The sequence below is a fragment of the Anolis carolinensis genome, chromosome 6 (assembly GCF_035594765.1).
Source record: "Anolis carolinensis isolate JA03-04 chromosome 6, rAnoCar3.1.pri, whole genome shotgun sequence".
Lineage (NCBI taxonomy): Eukaryota > Metazoa > Chordata > Lepidosauria > Squamata > Dactyloidae > Anolis > Anolis carolinensis.
Window position 1 is genome coordinate 96984214 of NC_085846.1, and position 19769 is coordinate 97003982.

General features: G+C 36.6%; 2 protein-coding genes across 9 annotated transcripts in view; one reads left to right on the plus strand and one right to left on the minus strand.

Annotated features, from left to right (window-relative positions):
* Positions 1–19769, plus strand: part of cacnb2 (calcium voltage-gated channel auxiliary subunit beta 2) — a 173187-nt gene that overhangs the window by 144061 nt on the left and 9357 nt on the right. For 6 of the 8 annotated variants that reach the window (XM_008112460.2, XM_008112464.3, XM_008112462.3 and 3 more), the window contains 4 exons: positions 3418–3551; positions 6718–6798; positions 7090–7148; positions 8108–8217. In XM_008112460.2, coding sequence (XP_008110667.1) covers positions 3418–3551; positions 6718–6798; positions 7090–7148; positions 8108–8217 — 384 coding nt within the window. Of the gene's footprint in view, positions 1–3417; positions 3552–3696; positions 3717–6717; positions 6799–7089; positions 7149–8107; positions 8218–19769 lie in introns of all 8 variants that reach the window. The other 2 variants (XM_003222077.4, XM_008112466.3) reach the window with 1 other exon arrangement.
* The window catches only part of nsun6 (NOP2/Sun RNA methyltransferase 6), a 61370-nt gene that overhangs the window by 6842 nt on the left and 34759 nt on the right, over positions 1–19769 (minus strand). The gene's annotated exons all lie outside the window — the stretch shown is intronic.

Consider the following 19769-nt stretch of genomic DNA (forward strand, 5'->3'; position numbering starts at 1 on the left):
CTTTACTTTTCATCACAACTTGAGGCAGTTTTTAGTATTTAGCCCATATCCAGTTGAGAGAAGATGGAGCCTGTGTCTCATCAAACCCTCTTGGAGGTCCCCATATGGAACTAACAGGTGGAGGCTGCATGAGTTAGTTGTTCTCAGCTAGCTGCTAGCATGTCAAGCAATACCTGGATAGACATTCATTTTGAGGCCACCCTCTTCAGCTGTAACCAATATAGTTTGTCTTATTTTATCATTTTAGTTGTGTTTATTTTATATTATTTTAGTATGTATCATTGTCAAGTGATTTACTTGCCACTAATTTTGCAAACAGAATGAATGAATGAATGAATTATCAATCTTTGATCTGATTTAGCAGCACTCATTTGAGGTTCTAAAGCTATTTTAGCCTGTCTCTGAGGTCTAAAAAAGGGGGTTGGTGAAATCACTCATTCTGTATTACTTTCCAATTAAAATGCTTTCCCTTATCACTGACACTTTGATAATATTAACTTTACATTTCTCAATGCAGTAGTTGTTTTAAATCAATTATATTCCATCTGTTTCACTAAATTAATCAAGTCATTTTTAAGACTCTTTACATACAGTTCTGTCTTAGACCCTGCTGAAAAAAATCTGTATTTCAGAAGCAGGTCAAAACATTTGTTCATTTTTCTGGTTTGTTTCATTTGGCAAAAACTACAGAAAAATAATTCTAATGATGTGCAAATGTAGGGTTTTAAATATATATATTTTAAAATTACTTATCTATTATTTTTGTACACCCAGCAAATTAAACTGCTTAATTATAAATGGTATTCCAACAACCAGAAAAAATTATAACCATATATTGTGTTACATCTCTTAATAAGCATTTCAGGGATGTAATTTGAAAGACTTTATATTTAAATGGGTTCACTCAACAGTTGGCAAATTATACACATGAAATGTACAAAAACTTTCCTCAAGTTTGAGCCTTAGAGTTTTGATATAAAATATGGCATATATTATTTAATAATTGATCATTTTATTATCATATTTTTTTCTTTTTCTAGCAAAATATAATGCAGGATTTTCTTATTTTTGAAGGCTTCAACATTAGTCAAATTTGTCTGATAATGTTGGGGGTGGAGCTCCCGGTGGTGTAGTGGGTTAAAGCCTTGTGACTTGAAGGTTGGGTTGCTGACCTGAAGGCTGCCAGGTTTTAATCCAACCCGAGGAGAGCGCGGATGAGCTCCCTCTATCAGCTCCAGCTCCATGCAGGGAAATGAGAGAAGCCTCCCACAGGGATGGTAAAAATATCAAAGCATTCAGGCGTCTCCTAGGCAACGTCCTTGCAGATGGCCAATTCTCTCACACCAGAAGTGACTTGCAGTTTCTCAAGTTGCTCCTGACACGGAAAAAAAATGTTAGGGGTGTGGAACATGTATAAACCCAAAAGTTTGATTTTTTTTTACTGCAAACAATTATCTAGAAGCATGGGCTGGCCTCCTTTTTAAAACTACATTGTATGTCCAACTAGATGACTAGAAACAATAAAAACATTGAGTGCTTCTCAGTGTACATATATATAGCTGCCTAGATTTGTAAACAAAATGTTAAATGAAATAAATCAATCTTTATGAATGCTGGAAAATGTAAGAAATAAATAACATAATATTGCTTGTCTCCACCAACACTATCTAAGATTAAACATAGTTTGTCACATTCAGTTGACTTGACAAGCAGCATTTTATCAGATACAGAAAGAAAAATCTTTGAATTACCTGTCACAGTTGTGGGGCCGCAAGTGTGCTAGGCAAGGCTTGACTGGGGTCATTCTTATTACACTAAATGGTAATGATATCACATGCAAACTGGTTCTTCCTGTATTGTGTCTATTTAAACTCACTCATGGCACTCTTGAGAGCTGTGGTGGACTTTTGGGTACAAATGGACCAACTTTCTAACATAGTTATGAGGAATTATTTATGTTCTGCTAAAATGTGATCCCTTGTTTACATTCTCTTTTACTCTCTGGAATGGAAGGACATCGAGCAAGGATTAGTCAGGCCTCCTGGGGATCACATTCCAAAGTTTGAACACAACTACAAAGAAAGGCCATCGGTTCTGCGAAATTTGGTTCAGTTATTGGCAAGACTGACCAGGGGACTTCTTGAAGTCATTTTTGAATTCTCAGGAGAATTGCCAGTGACAACTTCTATGAGACGTAGAGTTTTACTGCCATTATTACTATCCACTTTATTACTAATTTAATAATATTATTTATACTTAATAATATTATTAAGAAAGTGATATTATTAAGCACCAATAGTATACTCGGTATTTAGCAGCATCACATAATTTTAAGCCTAGAGAGTAATATTTTCTGGGAATGAATAGAAGACCAAACATTTGCAGTGCATTTGTTTTCATACCAACTCTGCTCCGTTATTATTCAGACCCATTTAATGAAGCCATTTCATCAGACATTTGTCATGACTGGAATGTGCTTTCCTTCCTCCTCCTTTTTTCTCTTGCTCCCTTAAAATATTCATAATTTGCTAATGTGCAGTTAACATAATATAAAGGTATCCTCTGTTTATTGTACACCTTTTCTAAACAAATGTTTCTAATTAAGTGGGATAACTTCTTAATTTCTCAGCTCTACATACCTTTCACTGGAAATTGTTTGAAAGTCCACCATATGAAAGAAATTTGGTTTCCAGAATATATAATTAAATAACCAATTTCTTTGTATTTAACATTTACTTTAAAGTTGTCATAAGACATACATTTTCATCTGTAAAATCATTACAGAGAAATGTAATCTATTTTCTGAGTGAAATCAAGAACAATTGTTGCAATCTTAACCAAAAGTCAAACTCTGTGGTTCTTTGCTGCAACTAACAATATGATCTCCATGTCCACTAGTGGGTTTTGATAATTTCTGCACCAGGAAATGCATTAAACCAGAAGACAGAAATCACCGTTTCCTAAGGAAAATAGTATAAGTATGAATTATTCCTTGAGATAAATTAATATATGCCACTTGGATTTGGGAATTTCCTATGAGCATCACTATTTTCAAAAGATCAATCATGAATGTTGTATGCTGATATGATGCTTCATTAATTCTTTAAAGTGAATATGCCAGTATAAACAGAGGATTTCTCAAATCGCTCCTGACATGAGGAAAAAAAAACCAGAGGATGCATTTGCATTTATGAATCTAACGATGTAAATTTAGTAAAATACAGTTGGTATACCTAATTTTGGATGTGTGTTCTTAAGCCTGTTGTGTTCTGCTTGTTTAAATTTCCCCCTTTTTGTTTTTACTCTAACCTTCCTTATGATCATCTAACCTGGGATACTGTTGTTTTATGTTTCATTATAACATTTTTTCTCATTTCCCTGCCATCTGATAACTTTACATTATTTATCTATATATAGCAATAGACATAGATGCCACTGGTTTAGATGCAGAAGAAATTGATATTCCAGCAAACCATCGCTCCCCCAAACCTAGTGCAAACAGTGTCACTTCACCCCACTCCAAAGAGAAAAGAATGCCCTTCTTTAAGAAGGTAACGCCTACTTCCAAGCTGCCGTCTGTGCACCTGCTCACCTGCACTACGTCACATTTTGAGTCCTGTTGACTGTCTATGTCCTTTGACAAGCCAATAACATGCATGCTTTGTTATTCTTTGTTTCTTTTCCATGCTGCTGTAGCTAAGCAGAAGCAGAAATCGGTAAGTTTGTGCTGACACAAGCGGTGTTTTTTCCTGCCACTGGCATCATTAGCATCATCACTTATAGTTTATATAATGCAATCATTTAGCGCAAAAGAAGAAACTGACCAAACTGCTAGCTGAACTAATACAACAAAAAACAAGCAGGCTAGGCCCTATGAATAATTCAGTCAAACTTTGCTTATGGTACTTTCCCTTTTTGATGGAATAATAGGCTGCCAAGGGAATTTCTTTAAACATCCACAGAAGGAAAACTTTGACCAGATCAGATAATGCACCTCTCTAGTGCATGCATATTCTTTGTCATTTTTCCACATTTTTTAAAAACTTGTAATTCAGTTTTATAATTATAATTCATTTTTGTTAAATCTAAACAGATATTCATCTTGTTCTTGAAAAAGAACTTTCAATTTTTAATTTAGTCAGCATTTAAACTTCTAATCCACTAGGTGCAAAATCTACAGATGAGCAAGACCAGTGGAAAACTGCAGGCTTGTTTTGGCGGTCTACTGTGAGTTTTTTCCTATTGTCATATATAAATTATTTTCCCATTGTTCCTGCCTTCTCCTCCAGCAGTCAAACTTTAGCATCTTGCCAACTAGATGACAGAACTGGTAGCTCTTTTAATAGTCACAGCTACTTCATAGGGAGGCTGATAAATGTGATGCATCATCATAGTCTTCTCACTCCTCTAGGAAGTTCAAGGTGCTTTTAAAGACTTAGGTAGCATTCTTCTTTAGCAGCCAATTATAAGCAGATAGACAATAAAACAAATATATTTTTGGGAAGGCAACCTTAGCTTTTAAAAACTAGATGTGCACCATATATCAATGTATAGCTTAAGTATCAGCCAGATACTGATTTGACAGTTTGGTCTATGCTCAACAACACAATAGATTTCTAATCCTCATGGCTGTCTAGTCTTCTGCAAACCCCTATTCACTTCTCTTTTTGAATTAAAAAAATTCCCTTGTTTGCCTCTGCTATCTTGCTTTATAAATAACATGGTTACTTTTCCTACTGTTTTACAGAGTGATAATAGATTACAGTGCAGTCATATTGTCTTTATTCAAGACAAGGAATATTTGCAGTTAATAAAATCAATGATATTTAGGCAATTATTACTGTGAGCCACACATATTTTGTGTTCTTCTTTCTATTGGTTTTCCTTTAAGCAATGACCAGTTAATTATCTTTAATTCCGTTTATATGAAACAGAATTTTCCAAATCTTATTAAATTTCTCATTCTTGTCGTGTGTTGACATTTGTTCACCATAATCTGGATGGACATTTCAATTAACTCTACATAAAAAGCAAAGTATAGCCATAAAATAGAAAAATCCACTGGTTCATTGGCATGAACTTGAAATATAACATAGGGGCCAAAATCTATTGTTTTTGACCCTTTAAGACATCACATTGAAAACATATTAGAGCTGGGAAATGGTGGAACATTCCATACAATTTTAACAAGTACCAGTATTCCATCAAATAAGGTAATTTGTGTACCTAACCTAATTTTCAAGGGCTGCTATTAACTAGTAGATAGCCACTATGAGACATGACTATATTATAGCAGGGCACTGAAATGCTAAACGTAAGAAAGTTGTAACATAGTTCTTAAGGGCTGCTACAGAAATGCATACATCAAATTATAATCATAGTAAATATAATTCTAAGCAGTAAGATTATCTTCGAAATCACACAGCACATGTGTAAGCCTTGCTATTAAGCAACGAAATCTGGCACATTAAGTTCACACATGCTTTTGATGCCTTCGGCACTCCATCATTCTTCTTACGTTACCAATTATGTGGTGAATTTACATGTAAACAGAAAGAAATACTGATAGAAATGTACGTTTCATATTTTAGACTGCTTTAAATGGTTGCTTGTGTGGCTTTTTGTGTTGTTGACATATTAATGTTTGTCTATGTCTGTATTCTACTTTATTGCTTTTATTATCTTTACACTTGGGACATGTTGAGAACTGACACAATCAGCAATGACAAAAATATCTGATGTTGACTGATGTATTTATGCTATGTAGGCCCTTGAAAAATAGATCTGGCATATCTACCTTTAAGCTTTTTCCAGGTTGGTGGTTTTGAATTTGAAACATTTTGCCCTTTGCAAGGAAATTAAACAAAACTGAAATAATGATTTGAAGAAGCCACATTTGTGGTGTTAGTCATGTTGGCCTGTTTTGCATTTTTTTAAAGGAAGTACCACATATTTACATATAATTGTATGATACATTTTACACATTGAATGATCAGCTATCCATTCATAGATTTTGCATGATACATGAAGCCAGTAATTTTTGAAATCGTATTTGTTACCATGGGAAAAATGTCAGCAAGTCTTCCAGAAAGGGAAAGATTGCTGTCCTACGTTCTGTTTAATATACTATGAGCAATTGCTAACATAATCATATTAGCTACCATAAGTATATGCCAGTCTAATATACGGTATAAGTTTGAAAATATAAGTATTATTGCTAAAACTTTAATAATATGAATTAACAGTAGTATCACTATGGTGTAATAAAGCATATATTTTTATTGTGGGGTGAAGGCTAATAGTTCTTTCCTTTTATTTGCTTCTTGTCTCTGATTTTCTTAATGACATTGACTGTATCTGTGAGATATCAGAAGCTGATGGCAATACAATTCTGTTGATAGTTTCTCTTTTATTCATCAATATTCCAATTATATGGAGTGAATTGTTAACACTGAGTGATAGTTCCAGTTTAGAATATAATATAGTTTGTTTAAAAGCTATTCAAATAAATCTTGACAAAAGCATTTACTAAACATTTTCCTGATTTCAATAAAATATTAGCATTTTAAGAATGTTTTTTGGGGAGGAGGCCAGGGGGCAGGCTAAATCTCACATTTCTTCTTTGGTAGCACAATTGAGAATTCCATGAATTAACCTATGAGAAAAATAGCTTGTATATAGAAATTGGATGTTGAGAGTACCTTTTCTCTTTATCAGACAGAGCACATCCCTCCATATGATGTAGTGCCTTCTATGCGACCAGTAGTCTTAGTGGGGCCTTCCTTAAAGGGATATGAGGTGAGAAAGTCCAAAGGGGCATTTTTCATTTTATTCAAAAATATATAGCCTTTTTCTATGTCAAACTTTGAAAGGAATCCACTTAAGATATTTTTTTTCTTTTCCAATTCAAGTTAGAATTAAGTAAATGTATACAATACACTATTTTGAAGATATGTAATGTATGAATTTGTATATGGCTTTCCTAGATTATGAAGCATTACTTTTTGCTATATAAATTAAAACAGTAATTGAGAATCTTCATGTTATATCCATTTGTGAATTAAGTAACTTTTTTTACTTTATTTTCAGGTGACAGATATGATGCAAAAAGCATTATTTGATTTTTTAAAACATAGGTTTGAAGGGCGGTAAGTAATTGAGAAAATTTACAATTTAAACAAGTTTAGCCGTGCATCTAAATCTGTATTAAAATAATATTTACATGTTGTCAAACTACTGTCTACCACAGTTCATAGGAAGCTCTCACTGATAAGCTTTGGAACAGGACAGGAAGGAACTAAATAATTCAATATTCACCTAGGCTTCAGGCTTCTTCATGACTTATAGGACCAATAAGTTGATGTTAATTGCATATGTACAATTAACTTTCACATCTATTTTAATCCAATGCTAGCCAAGAAGCTGTAGCTCCAGAACTCTCCAGGGCATGCTATCTCTTGCATATAGCAAAAACAAATGTAAAGAGGATAATGGCAATCTAGTATGAACCCACTTTCAAATGGTGAGCACTATAGCAAGGAATTTAGGGATTTTTTATTAAACTGTTTTCTTTAAATGTCCAGCAAAGATTTGCAGCATTACAGCAACCACTAATGAGTGGTTACACTCATTAGTGTACACCCACATACAGAGGGTGGATAGCCATCTGTTGGGAATGCTTTGATTGTCTGCATGGCAGGGGATTGCACTTGGAGCCTTTTCCAACTGTATTTCTCTGTGATTCTAATGCTTAAACATGATTATGTTCTAACTACATACTTTTGTTTTTTAAAAATGCACTTGCTTAAAATAATTTCTCACAAAAAATGAAAGTAACACCCACAAATCAAAAAGACAAAGCTTCAGTTTCGTACTGAGAATATTTAAACTTGCTTACAATATGCTCAGGATATTTCAGAAATGGTGCATTGTGGATACATGGTTTCAGTATTTTGTTAGCAAAAGCTAAAATATTACATATCAAAATGTGTGGGACACTGAATAGGTTTGCTGCTGTGTTTTATTAGGGAGGGCAGTTCATGATTGTTCATCTGACTGATTCTGAATAAGTAATCATAATACAACTCCTCTTTCCTTTCCTATTCAGTATATCAATCACACGGGTTACAGCAGACATTTCGCTTGCCAAACGCTCAGTATTAAACAACCCCAGCAAGCATGCGATAATAGAACGATCCAATACAAGGTCAAGCTTAGGTAAGTGGATGACATGAAAAAAACCACAAATTGCCACTAACAATTACAGTCCAAAACAGTGATGGGGGAAGGATTACTCACATTAACTCCATTTACAATGCCAACATGCCAGCTCTTAGCTCTAGAATATTATATAGAAACCAGATATATTCCATATAGACCAGGAGTGGGAATAACATGTTGTGTCCTTCAAGATGTTGTTGGTGGGCAATGTTCAACTTTGGTCATCATTGGCTGTGCTAGCTAGAGCTGATGAGAGTTGCATTTCAGTTATGTATGTATAGCCAGGCCTAAGCCATATAGACAGTGGTTAGACACTGTGTCTTCTTTTTGAAGTTAAGTTTGCTACAGTATATCTATACTGAGTTAGTATATATGCATTTTGGCTAATGCACATAAACTTATGTGCATGTTTTGAAATAGTAGCAAGTTTTTCCAGTATATTTTGGTTGGATGTCTTCTATAATTTCCTCCAAATAAAATACCATTTCAAAAGAGAATGTTCAGTGTTCCAAAGTTGTTTCAATATTCCTTCTTTTTGGTTATTAGAAGCTGGCTTTCTTCATACATACGTCTCAAAAACGTATTCCTACATAATGAAGACATAACTTTGCAAATCTTTCTTTTTGAGGTGTGAAAATATGTGATTAACCAGTTAATGTTATTCAGTGAAGATTTATTTTCATTTATTTTATTTTATTAGCTTAAAAAAGACCATATGTGCCATGTCTATATGACCATGTCATATCATTTTGACAGTCCCTTATTTGAACTCATTGGGAGAACATATTACTCCACATATTAATATATTAATGCATTCTCTAAAGCAGGGGTCCCCAAACTTTTAAAACGGGGGGCCAGTTCACGATCCTTCAGACCGTTGGAGGGCCGGACTATAGTTGGCCACCAAGCAATAATAATTAATAAATAACAACAACAACAACAACAGCAACAACATCAAAGAGAGTTGGAAGAGACCCTTTGGGCCATTGAGTCCAACCCCCTTCTGCCTCTGTGCACCGAAAGCACAAGCAAAGCATCCCTGACAGATGGCCACCTAGCCTCAATGTTAATAATAATAATAAAGAGGGTTGGAAGAGACCCCTTGGGCCATTTAGTCCAACCCCCTTCTGCCTCTGTGCACCGAAAGCACAAGCAAAGCACCCCTGACAGATGGCCACCCAGCCTCAATGTTAATAATAATAATAATAATAATAATAATAATAATAATAATAATAATAATAATAATAGTTGTAAGAGAAGAAGAGACCCCTTGGGTCATTTAGCCCAACCCTCTTCTGCCCTTGTGTTGTGGGGGCCGGATAAATAGCTTCGATGGGCCACATCCGGCCCCCGGGCCTTAGTTTGGGGACCCCTGCTCTAAAGTAACAATGGGAAAACTACAGTTATTCAGATGCTGCTAGACTACACCTCCCAGTATCTAGGGCAGATTGAATTGAAAACCAGTGTCATTTTGAGGGCTGCATAGTTACCACAGCAATTTAGGCACACTATTCAGTGCTCCATCCTTTTAGTAAACCTATATTGCTCATCCAGAAATATCATTTATTCCTTGTTGTTATTATAATTCTGGGAACTCAGAACAGGGTTGACCATTGTTTCATTCACTGAAAATTTGTGAACATAATTGGTAACATAGATGTATTATTTATGTGTGAGTTGAGGGTAAATCAAGTATCTGTGTCAGCAAGCCCCTTCTCCAATTTGCAACTTCAAATGTTAATGAAACCTGCCATTGATATAGGCAATAGGTCTAAAAGAAGTTTGCATATGGGTCTCTAGTGACCATAGTCTTGGTTGTCATAGCGTGTTCTGCTGCAAAAATGTACTTCTGTATAGATATGAATACTGAACATGATCACACTGATTTTTATTTATTGTCAGTTCTTAATATGCTACACTTTTTTTGCTGCTATACAGCTGTAGTGTTTTCCCCTACAAGTGTCTCTATATATTCAGTTGTGGTTTTCTTAGTTCTTTGGATTGCTAATTTCTTGACTGGCACAAGCAATCTCTGATTCTCTTTTTAGCCCTGTCAGTTAGTATTGTGCAGTCATCCACTTTCTGCCATTCATGTCCAAGTTTTCAGGTACACTTAACATATCACAAAACCTTATTACTAAGGTTTAGATTACTAAGATTCATAAGGCTATGCATATTATTTAATATTACCACAAAATCAAATTAATGACGGTGTATGAATTACTACTTCTTAAAGTTTTAGTTTTACTAGGACAAAAGATGTAGCCATTCTTCACATGTTTAACAATGTTATTTAATATTTGTGATTTCTATAACTCACATATGGGTCTTTTTTCACCTGACAGAGTTCATTAGGAACTCCTAGAGCTATGTTTTGGCAGTAGACTGTCCACTTGCAAATATGTATGCAAATAAACTCTTGTGTTCCATCCAAAACACAATTACATTGTGGTAGAATTCTACATCATGGTAGAATTGTTAGGCTGTCTCAGCATTTTGGTTTTTCTTCAGTTAATAGGTTTATCTTATTCACTCTACAGGGGCTTATGGCCCCAAAGAGTTTTTTCAAGAAGTGTCTCAAATATAGAGTGAAGATTCAATTTTCTGATAGTGACACATATTGTTTTCTCTGTCTAGGCAAGGACTATGTGGTAGACTCATGCTTGTATTGCCAAACTGATTTGGGGCAAGTGAAACATACCCAGAATTCCCATCTTCAAGCTCTGCAGTGGGAAGGGGCCCTGCAGATTGTGACTCTTGTAGTCCACAATAAACTGCTTCATATAGCTTTGACAGCAATGTACTGTCATACTGCTTCAGCTGTGGAGCAATGGCTGAAATGCTATGTGAGTCAGACTCATTATGTCCCTCTTCGAAATTCTAAAGAGGACAATCAGGGTTGTTGGTTCCAACAACAAAGGAGGCTCTTCCAAAGCAAAAAAAAAATCTAGGGATGTTTTGCTTAAGTCTGGCAAGTCCCTAGAGAAATGTCAGTTTTCTTCCATTTTGGCATATCTTAGGAAGAAGAGGGATGAGGACCAGCTTCAGAAACCCTCCCAATTTTTGATTATGTTGAATCCTTCAGAACAAGAGCCCCACCTATCTTCGTCTCACAGTCACATCTCACTATTTCTCATTGCTTTCCAAATCCATTTATGGAAAGAATTGCTCGAGATCTGGATAGGTTGAAGGAAGAATTTCTTAACAAATCTTTCTTTTCCTGAAGTTGAGCTGTTAAGTTACAGCAGAGCCTTCAGATTCAACTCTGTATCTTCCAAGAAAGTCAATATTTTACCAGACAGTAAGCAGTTCTCCATATTCCTTAGGCTATGCAAAAGCAACTTCTGTCATTTTCCATGGTGTTTGGTTCTTCTTTTCTCCAGTCAGTTATTGTTACCCTCAGGTCAACCAGATGGAGATTTCATCTGCATCGAACCTATCAGATGCCATCCAACTCATGATGTCGGCATCTTGCAAACAGTTGGTGAAGCACTTATATGCAGCCAAGATTGCTTCCTTTTTCTCCACCAATGGAATGAGGGTGCTGCATTGGACAGTTTTTCACACATACACATGCTTTGTTTCCTTATATCTTGGCAAGGTTAAGGCCTCTTGTATTCTTCTCTGAAGATCTATCTGGTAGCCATCTTCACTCATACCAAACCATGATATGCCCACTCTTGGTTGGTGCATCTGAAGGTAAAGATATTCTTGTCCTTATTCTAATTTCAGATGATTGATTACAGGTAATGTGTTGCTCTCTTTGAAGATACACATTCTTTCCATAGGTGAATAGGTGCATAGATTGTTCAGCCTTATTTCTCCTTCCATAAGAATGTGTCCCTTTCCGTAAAGATGCTTTCTATTTTTCATCTTAACCAATGACTAGTCCTTCCCACCTCAATGCAGTCTCTTGTTTTCCAATCTTGAGTGTGCCTTTCACACTCTAGACATTTTTTCTGACCGAGTAATTGAGGAAATCTCCTTTGCTGTTTGTTACCTATGGCACTTGTAAGAAGTAGAAGGCAATCTTATCTCAACATCTCTCTTACTGAGTTGCAATTGCCTCTTCGACTCAGGTAGCAGCCACCTTGTCCAGTATATCTCAGAGGGATTCCTTTCCCGGAACTCTGCCAAGCAACTATGTGGTGGCAATTGTTTCTGGAAGCTTGGTCCTGATAGGGCAGTGCTATCATTGATCCTGGCATGGCCCACTATCCTTAGTGATTTTAGCTTGCTATTTTCCCATATACAGTATATGATTCACAGAGATCATGAAGAAGAGGAACAGCTTACCTATCTATAAATGGTTCTTCAAATAGTTATCTGTGACCTCACACAACTTACCCTGCTTTCTTCTGGGGGCACATCTACACTGATCACTTAAGTCAGGTTTAAACCAGTTTTGAAACAAGTGGTTTCACTGTGCACATAGGAAATCCTGGAATCAGCCTGGATGTGATTACACAAACTCCAGAGCACTGGTGCACATAAAGGGCGTTCTTTCACCAACTTTTATGGGTGTTTATCCTCTAACTGCCACAGTTTGAAGTTAACTTTGAACTGCATTCAGTGGTCACTGAAGATTTGGGTTTCCCAATAGACTCTTTGGAACTGAGTTTTGGTGGGAGTGCTTGGTTCATATGTGTGTAAGTGAGGAGGAAATATTTCTGCTAAAACAACAGATCTAGAAGCTTCCAAAGATCTTTATATAGGTGCAGAATGGCCATATATGTGAGTTCACAAATGACTACAGTTACAGGTATGCAACCTGTTCTTCTTTAATGTAGTTGTATCTAACCCTTCTTCCCTCACAGAACTGAAGGCAGTGTATGTGAAATGTTCAGTAGTCTCCCATTCAGGTGCTGAAAAGATAGAGATCTCCTTAGCTTTAGTAAAGTGGATGTAGCATGCACTCTCAGTCTTTGCCCTGGGACCTTGGCCATTCTTACAACTTCAACATAGCTATTTCACTTCAGATTGTTAAACATAAGTATTTATGGGAATGAAATGTTACTAAGTATATTATTCATGTTGTATTATTAACATATAAACTTAGTAAATGCAAGCTAGCTGTTCTCTAGTATATGATCCATTTCTGATGTGGACCTTGCTCATAATTAACCTTGCCCTTTTCATATTTATTATATATATTTCAGTGCAGAAATATTATTTCTTTTTTTTTTTCAAATACTGAAATTTGGTCCTTTCAGAAAGACAGTTTCACTCAAAACACATGTTGAAAACTCAGCAGCCATATATCTGTGTTTGTATATACGTGGCATCTTTATAAGTTGCTGAGCCAAGTCTATAACCTTTGCTTCATTTCTACACCAACCCTTTTTCTTGTTTGTTCTCCATGTACATTACATTTTTAGCTGCTCTTGTTGTAACCTTATCTCATTCTATATGCTTTGGACAAGAACCTGATTGTCTTGGGTTTTTCCATTCTTTGCTTCATTAATGCCCTTCCTATCCAGATGTTTTGGGTATGTATACATGGGTGCTAATTGTTTTTCCTTTTGTGTATGTGTTCAGTATGTTGTGTACCTCACAAAACCACTATCTGTTTTGGATAGCAGGTTTTGTAACAGTTAAAGTAATTTGTATAGTTTATTTAAGAGTCTTTAAAATGTTGCCAAATTGAAATAATGTTGCAATTGACATGTAAACTGGACACCTGAATCATGTATCTAAAATGGGTACTGCCCAAAATAATAAATGAACATGTACAGAAAAGGGGTTTTGAAGCTGTTTTTTAACCATAGATCTCCATGGTGCAATGAAGTTGCACGATGGATATGCACATTGTTACACGAATAATAGAGGTATTTAGCTTTGAAAACATTGCTTTAGAAGCTATTGTTAATTGTTTTGTTGCTGTAGGTAGATTGTATTTTTAAACCTATGTGTTTGAAGAATCTGCATATTTTAAGGAATGTCTAGTTGGTGGTTACCTTTTCACCTAAAATATGCATGCAAACCAGATTTATTGTAGTGTTAACATTGAAAATATATCATTTTAAGATGTTAACATTTCCATTATTTCTAAAATATGGTTTCTATATCAGAACTTCATCAAATAATACAGTGTAGTGTTATCTCTAAAGAATACGTGTGTTTTGATTTTCATATATCATCTCACAAAATGTGAATTTGGTAGGTTCACATAGATATGCAAACCAAATGCCAGCCAGAATTCTGTTTCACTCATTTAATTACATAATCACATTAGCTACAGAGCTAAGTAGTATCTCCCAGCCTGATCTACTGATCTATCCTCATTTATTAGGCAGCAGTCACTGTGAGTGACAGGGAACTGCCAATAACAACAACAACAACAATAACAATAACTTCATTTTTATATCCCACTACCATCTCCCCGAAGGCACTCAGGGTGGCTTACATGGGGACCAAGCCCAACATAAACAAAGATTACAAGCTAAAACACAATTAAAACATAGTAACACATAAACAGACCAATTAAAATAATTAAAAACGGCAGAGTAAAACATCATAAAAACACATCTAACAGCTAACATCAACAAACAGTAAACCAGGGTATGGTGGGCATTATCAGGTTCAAGAGGGCAGGGCAAGGATTTATTAAAAAATGCAGACTATAGAGCCGGGGCTGAGAAAACCTAATCAATAAATTAGGGCAGGGACTAAAACCATCATTCAAAGGCACACTAGAACATCCAGGTTTTCAAGTCATTGCAGAAGTTGGATAGAGTGGGGGCTAATCTAATCTCCCTGGGAAGGGAGTTCCAGAGCTGGGGTGCCACCACCAAGAAGGGCCTCTCTCTCATCCCCAACAACCGTGCTTGTGATGGTCGCGGGAGCAAGAGAAGGGCCTCCCTGCCAGATCTTAGAGCTTGTGCCGGTTCATAGGGGAAGATACAGTCGTGAAGATAGATAGCGCCCGAACCATTTAGGGCTTTGTAGGTAATACTCTGCACTTTGAATTGGGACCAAAAACCTGTCGGCAGCCAGTGGGGCTGCTTCAGTAGAGGCATTGCCCACTCCCTGTAACTAGCTCCAGTTAGCGACCTGGTTGCCAACCTTTACACCAGTTGCAGTTTCCGGGCCTGTCTTCAAAGGCAGCCCCATGTAGAATGTGTTGCAGTAATCCAATCTAGATATAACCAAGGCATGGACCACCATGGCCAAATCAGGCTTACTGAGGTACAGTCGCAAACCAACAGGCATATTTAATGATCATTACATATGAAGACCAATTCTAACCACCTGGAACAGATACAAAAAAAGAATTTACACAAAGACACCAGAGTGGATGTCCCTACATGAGGCATACTACAAAAGGGAAAACATCTTACAAGGGAAATGGTTAACTTACAGGGAACTGGTCCAGACCAACTTAGAAAACTCAGAAATGAAATCCCTAGAAGAACTGAACCAAATGGGCCTTAAATGCAGTTGGCTTCTATATAGACAACTGCATGAGAAATTTAAAGAACAACTTAGAACTTTGGGCTTCCAGACTGCAAAAACATGGTTTGATGTGCAATATTTCAGAAACCAAAAGGACTTATATCATATATATACAAAAATCTACTGACTTGGCACATGGAAGAGGAAGTCTGTCTTGTCTGGATTAAGCCTCAGCTTGTTAGCCCTCATCCAGTCCATCATAACGGCCAAGCACTGGTCCAGGATCCAGAGGGGGGGGGCGTTCCTTGGAATTTGGTGGAAAAGAGTAATAGTGTCATATGCATAGAGATGGCACCAAACTCCAAAACTCCGGATGACCTTGCCCAGCAATTTCATGTAGATGTTAAAAAACATGGGAGATAAGATGGATCCTTGCGGAACCCCACAGCTCAATGGCCAGAGTTCCGAGCAGGCGTCTCCCAGTTTCACCAACTGGATACAATCCTTCAGGAAGGAGCGGAGCCACTGCAAAGCAGTGCAAAGCAGTGCCCCAAGACCCATTCCAGAGAGCCATCCCAGAAGGATACCATGGTCGATGGTATCTTCTGTTGATTGAGAAGCAGCTGATTGACATTTATGTCTGCTCTTTTGAGCAATCTCTAGTGTGACAGCTAAAAGCCAGATTTCTGTCACAAATTCCACCTCACAACAAAGAATGTTCATGGCATCAGTCAGATGCCACGTCATCAATAGGGGAACAATCCTCCATTCTTCTGCCTGGTGAAGAATGGAGGACTTTCATAGTCTCTATACAGGAGCATGAATACAGACCAATTGCGAATGTGTAACTCTAGATTATACATTTGTAACTGCCTTAGTGAATTCCAGCCACATTCCCCATCTCTAATTAGGACAGGAATGTGACAGTATTAGCACATTGAACATGACATATATCTTTCTTTGAACTAGAAATAGAGAACATAATCAGTGTGTTTCTCTGTGTGTATGTGTGTGCATGTGCATGTTCATCTTTCCCAACCCTAATTTCAAATGTGTGGCATCTAGACCTCTAAAACATACAGTGCATACCATGGGCCCCTGGTATTTGTTAAATTTAGGGCAAGAGTTAGAAAAAAGACATCACTGTAAGGAAAATCTAAATGATCATGGCAGGTTGAAAGATCTTCAATTAAAACACAAGATTTGGGTGATCAAGGAAGGGAGAGGAGAGAGGAACAGAAAAGGAATTTGTGGCATAAAATGGATTGAAAGCCAGGCAAAGTTCCACCTGAAAAAGTGCTGGGGTGGAGAAATAATTCCAGGGTTGGGCTGAACTTAAGGTTGAGGATTGAAAAAGTGAACTCTGATCTGGCTTCAGGATGTAGTATTTTAAGCATATGTTTTATGTTGTATATTTTATACAGTATTTAACTGGTTGTAATACATTTTATATGTTGTTGTTTTAATGATGTGTCGGTATCGAATTGTTGCCAATTGTATGCTGCCCTGAGTCCCTTCGGGTGAGAAGGGCGGGATAGAAATATTGGAAATAAATAAATGTAGTATTTTCATGAAAATTATTAGGGATTAGGGATTTTTCTTGGGTTTAAAATGGGGCATTCATCAGCAATTTGTGGTAGTATAATATGAGTAAATTATCCCCATATATTGTGCCTGTTAATATGTCCCCATAAAGTCACCAAAAATGTACCCCCAGTTTTACAAGGAAAACTGATCGGACATTTCTGCTTGTCAGTGAACTGGAAAACGCTAAAACCTACTTCATGCTTTGGAATTAATTCTTTGTACGAAATACAACATTGTCTCAAGTAATCTCAAGTATCTCAAAAGGGATAGTTTCTTAAACTAATGCAGTGTTCCTGAAACTTTGTTCTTCCAGTTGTTTTGGATTTGAGCTCCCAGAATTCCTGAATATTGACCAAGTTGGCTGGAGCCTGGAGGACCAAAGTTTGGGAAGTACTGAACTTATCTATCCCAAGTTAATTTGTCATCTGACAATTTTCCTCCCTTCTTGATGAGGTTAAGACATTTGCTCTTTTGAACATTACTGAATACACTTCCTTGTTGAGGAAGAATTTCATGTCAGATAGCAGGTCTTCTCAACAGTTGTTGGTTTTTTTTTTTAAACTGGTCTGAGGGTTAAAGCCCATGTGCAAAATATTTAACTCCTTGTGTTTTGTAATGTGTATTGAGAAAATGTTCTGTCATGTCATGAAAGTTTCATGTAGTGACTTTCCTCCATTTCTTATTCTGGCTGTGAAGCTAAGGAAATTCATGTCCATCACATTCTTTTGTTGATATGATCTTTAGTGTCATGCTGGCAGCTTTCTTAGAGTTTATAAATCATACAACAATTGTAATATTAAAATCATAGAGTTTGATGTGAGATATTCTGATGGAATTTTTGAAGTTATGCAGTGTTTAGAAAACTATCTCAAAAATATGTTTTAAGAAAAAAACAATAAGTAAACGTTCACAATGTACTTGCGAAACACAATGAAATTATTGTGGTCTGTACAATGAGACTCCTGACTATTTTGAATCCATACATGGAGGCATACTGCTAATCCAAAAATATGATTAAACATCTGTGCTAATGTGGGTCCTTATATGCATCAACAGATGTGAGTTGGATGCAACAGAATGAACTACCACAGAACTGGGGCCACAATGTTTGGAATCATTACTGAAAATGTGTTGTCGAAGGCTTTCATGGCTGGAATTACAGGGTGGTTGTATGTTTTCCAGGCTGTATGGCCATGTGAGGTGTCACAACCTCTAAGGATGCCTGCCATAGATGTGGGCGAAACGTCAGGAGAGAATACTTCTGGAACATGGCCATACAGCCCGAAAAACATACAACCACCATTACTGAAAAATCTGTTACTGGCAAGAATTGATAGAGTTCCCAAATTATTTAATTCTTTTCCCCCTGGTATTGTGTTTGCTGTGTGTCAAATGCTATCCCATCCCCAAAACACCCAACTTGTAAGCAGTGCTGCCCCTATTATACTTGATCATTTGTGTACTTCCAAAGAGTAAAGGGATGAAGATATGGTGCCTCAGGGATCGGGGGGGGGGGGGGGGGAGAGATTTAGGAGATGTCCTTGCTATGTGGATATGTTCTACGGAATACTGGAAAATATCTGGATACATTTCAGACCCAAGATGGATAATTCAGCAGTCCTCAGACATGCTTCCACTGTATGCAGTAGTAAGGAAATATTTTTCAAATTTAAAAGAGCACGTTCATTTTTCTTTTCTTCCACTTTGCCTACTACACAGTGATCTTAGGATACCATAATGTGCTTTCAATAGACACATAAGATCGCCAATGGAATATTGCACTTAACTCTCTTACTGAGAGTCATAGTATAAAAGTGCTTAGCTTTTTGTTGAATCATGCCATAATTTATTCTTAAACTGACACTTCATTAAAGTGAATTATCACCGTATTTTGCCTCTTCCTCAGTATCGTAAAAATGATATTGGCATTATAAATAATAAAACAATAACCCTGCTTAAAAAGTTAAGAGTTACTTGCTAAATCCTACTTCTTTGAAATATTAATAAATCTTAACATCTTCCTGCCAAAGCATATATGCATGTAGATCAGCTAGGTTTGCCAGGATGCAACTAGGGGGCCTTTCTTGACCCTTAAATAGTACTGAATCATGAGGAAGGATGAAACTTTGAATCTAAAATAAAACAAGATGGACACAGTTATAGATATATTAAATCAGATTAGATAGATACAGGGCAGCAAAGTTGCCATTCCGTGGCCTTTAGGCTCTGTTGAGGATACAGTATTATATTTAGTGCCAGTGACAATAAAAAGAGGGTGCCCTTTCTCTGACCCCTTATTTAGCCTGTCCATAAATAGCAGCTGATGTCAGGTCTTGACACGGCTTTTAAAAAGTTCCTACTTACTGTCCAGTTGCAGTAGTCATGCATGTCCAGGTACATCACAGTTGTAGCTGAATATTATATATTTGCTAATTATATATATGATACTAGCTGTGCCCAGCCACGCGTTGCTGTGGCGAAGTCTGGTGGTATGGGAAATAAAGTATTGAGGAATTGGTGGTAGTTAAGGTAAAGGGTAAAGGTTTTCCCCAGACATTAAGTCCAGT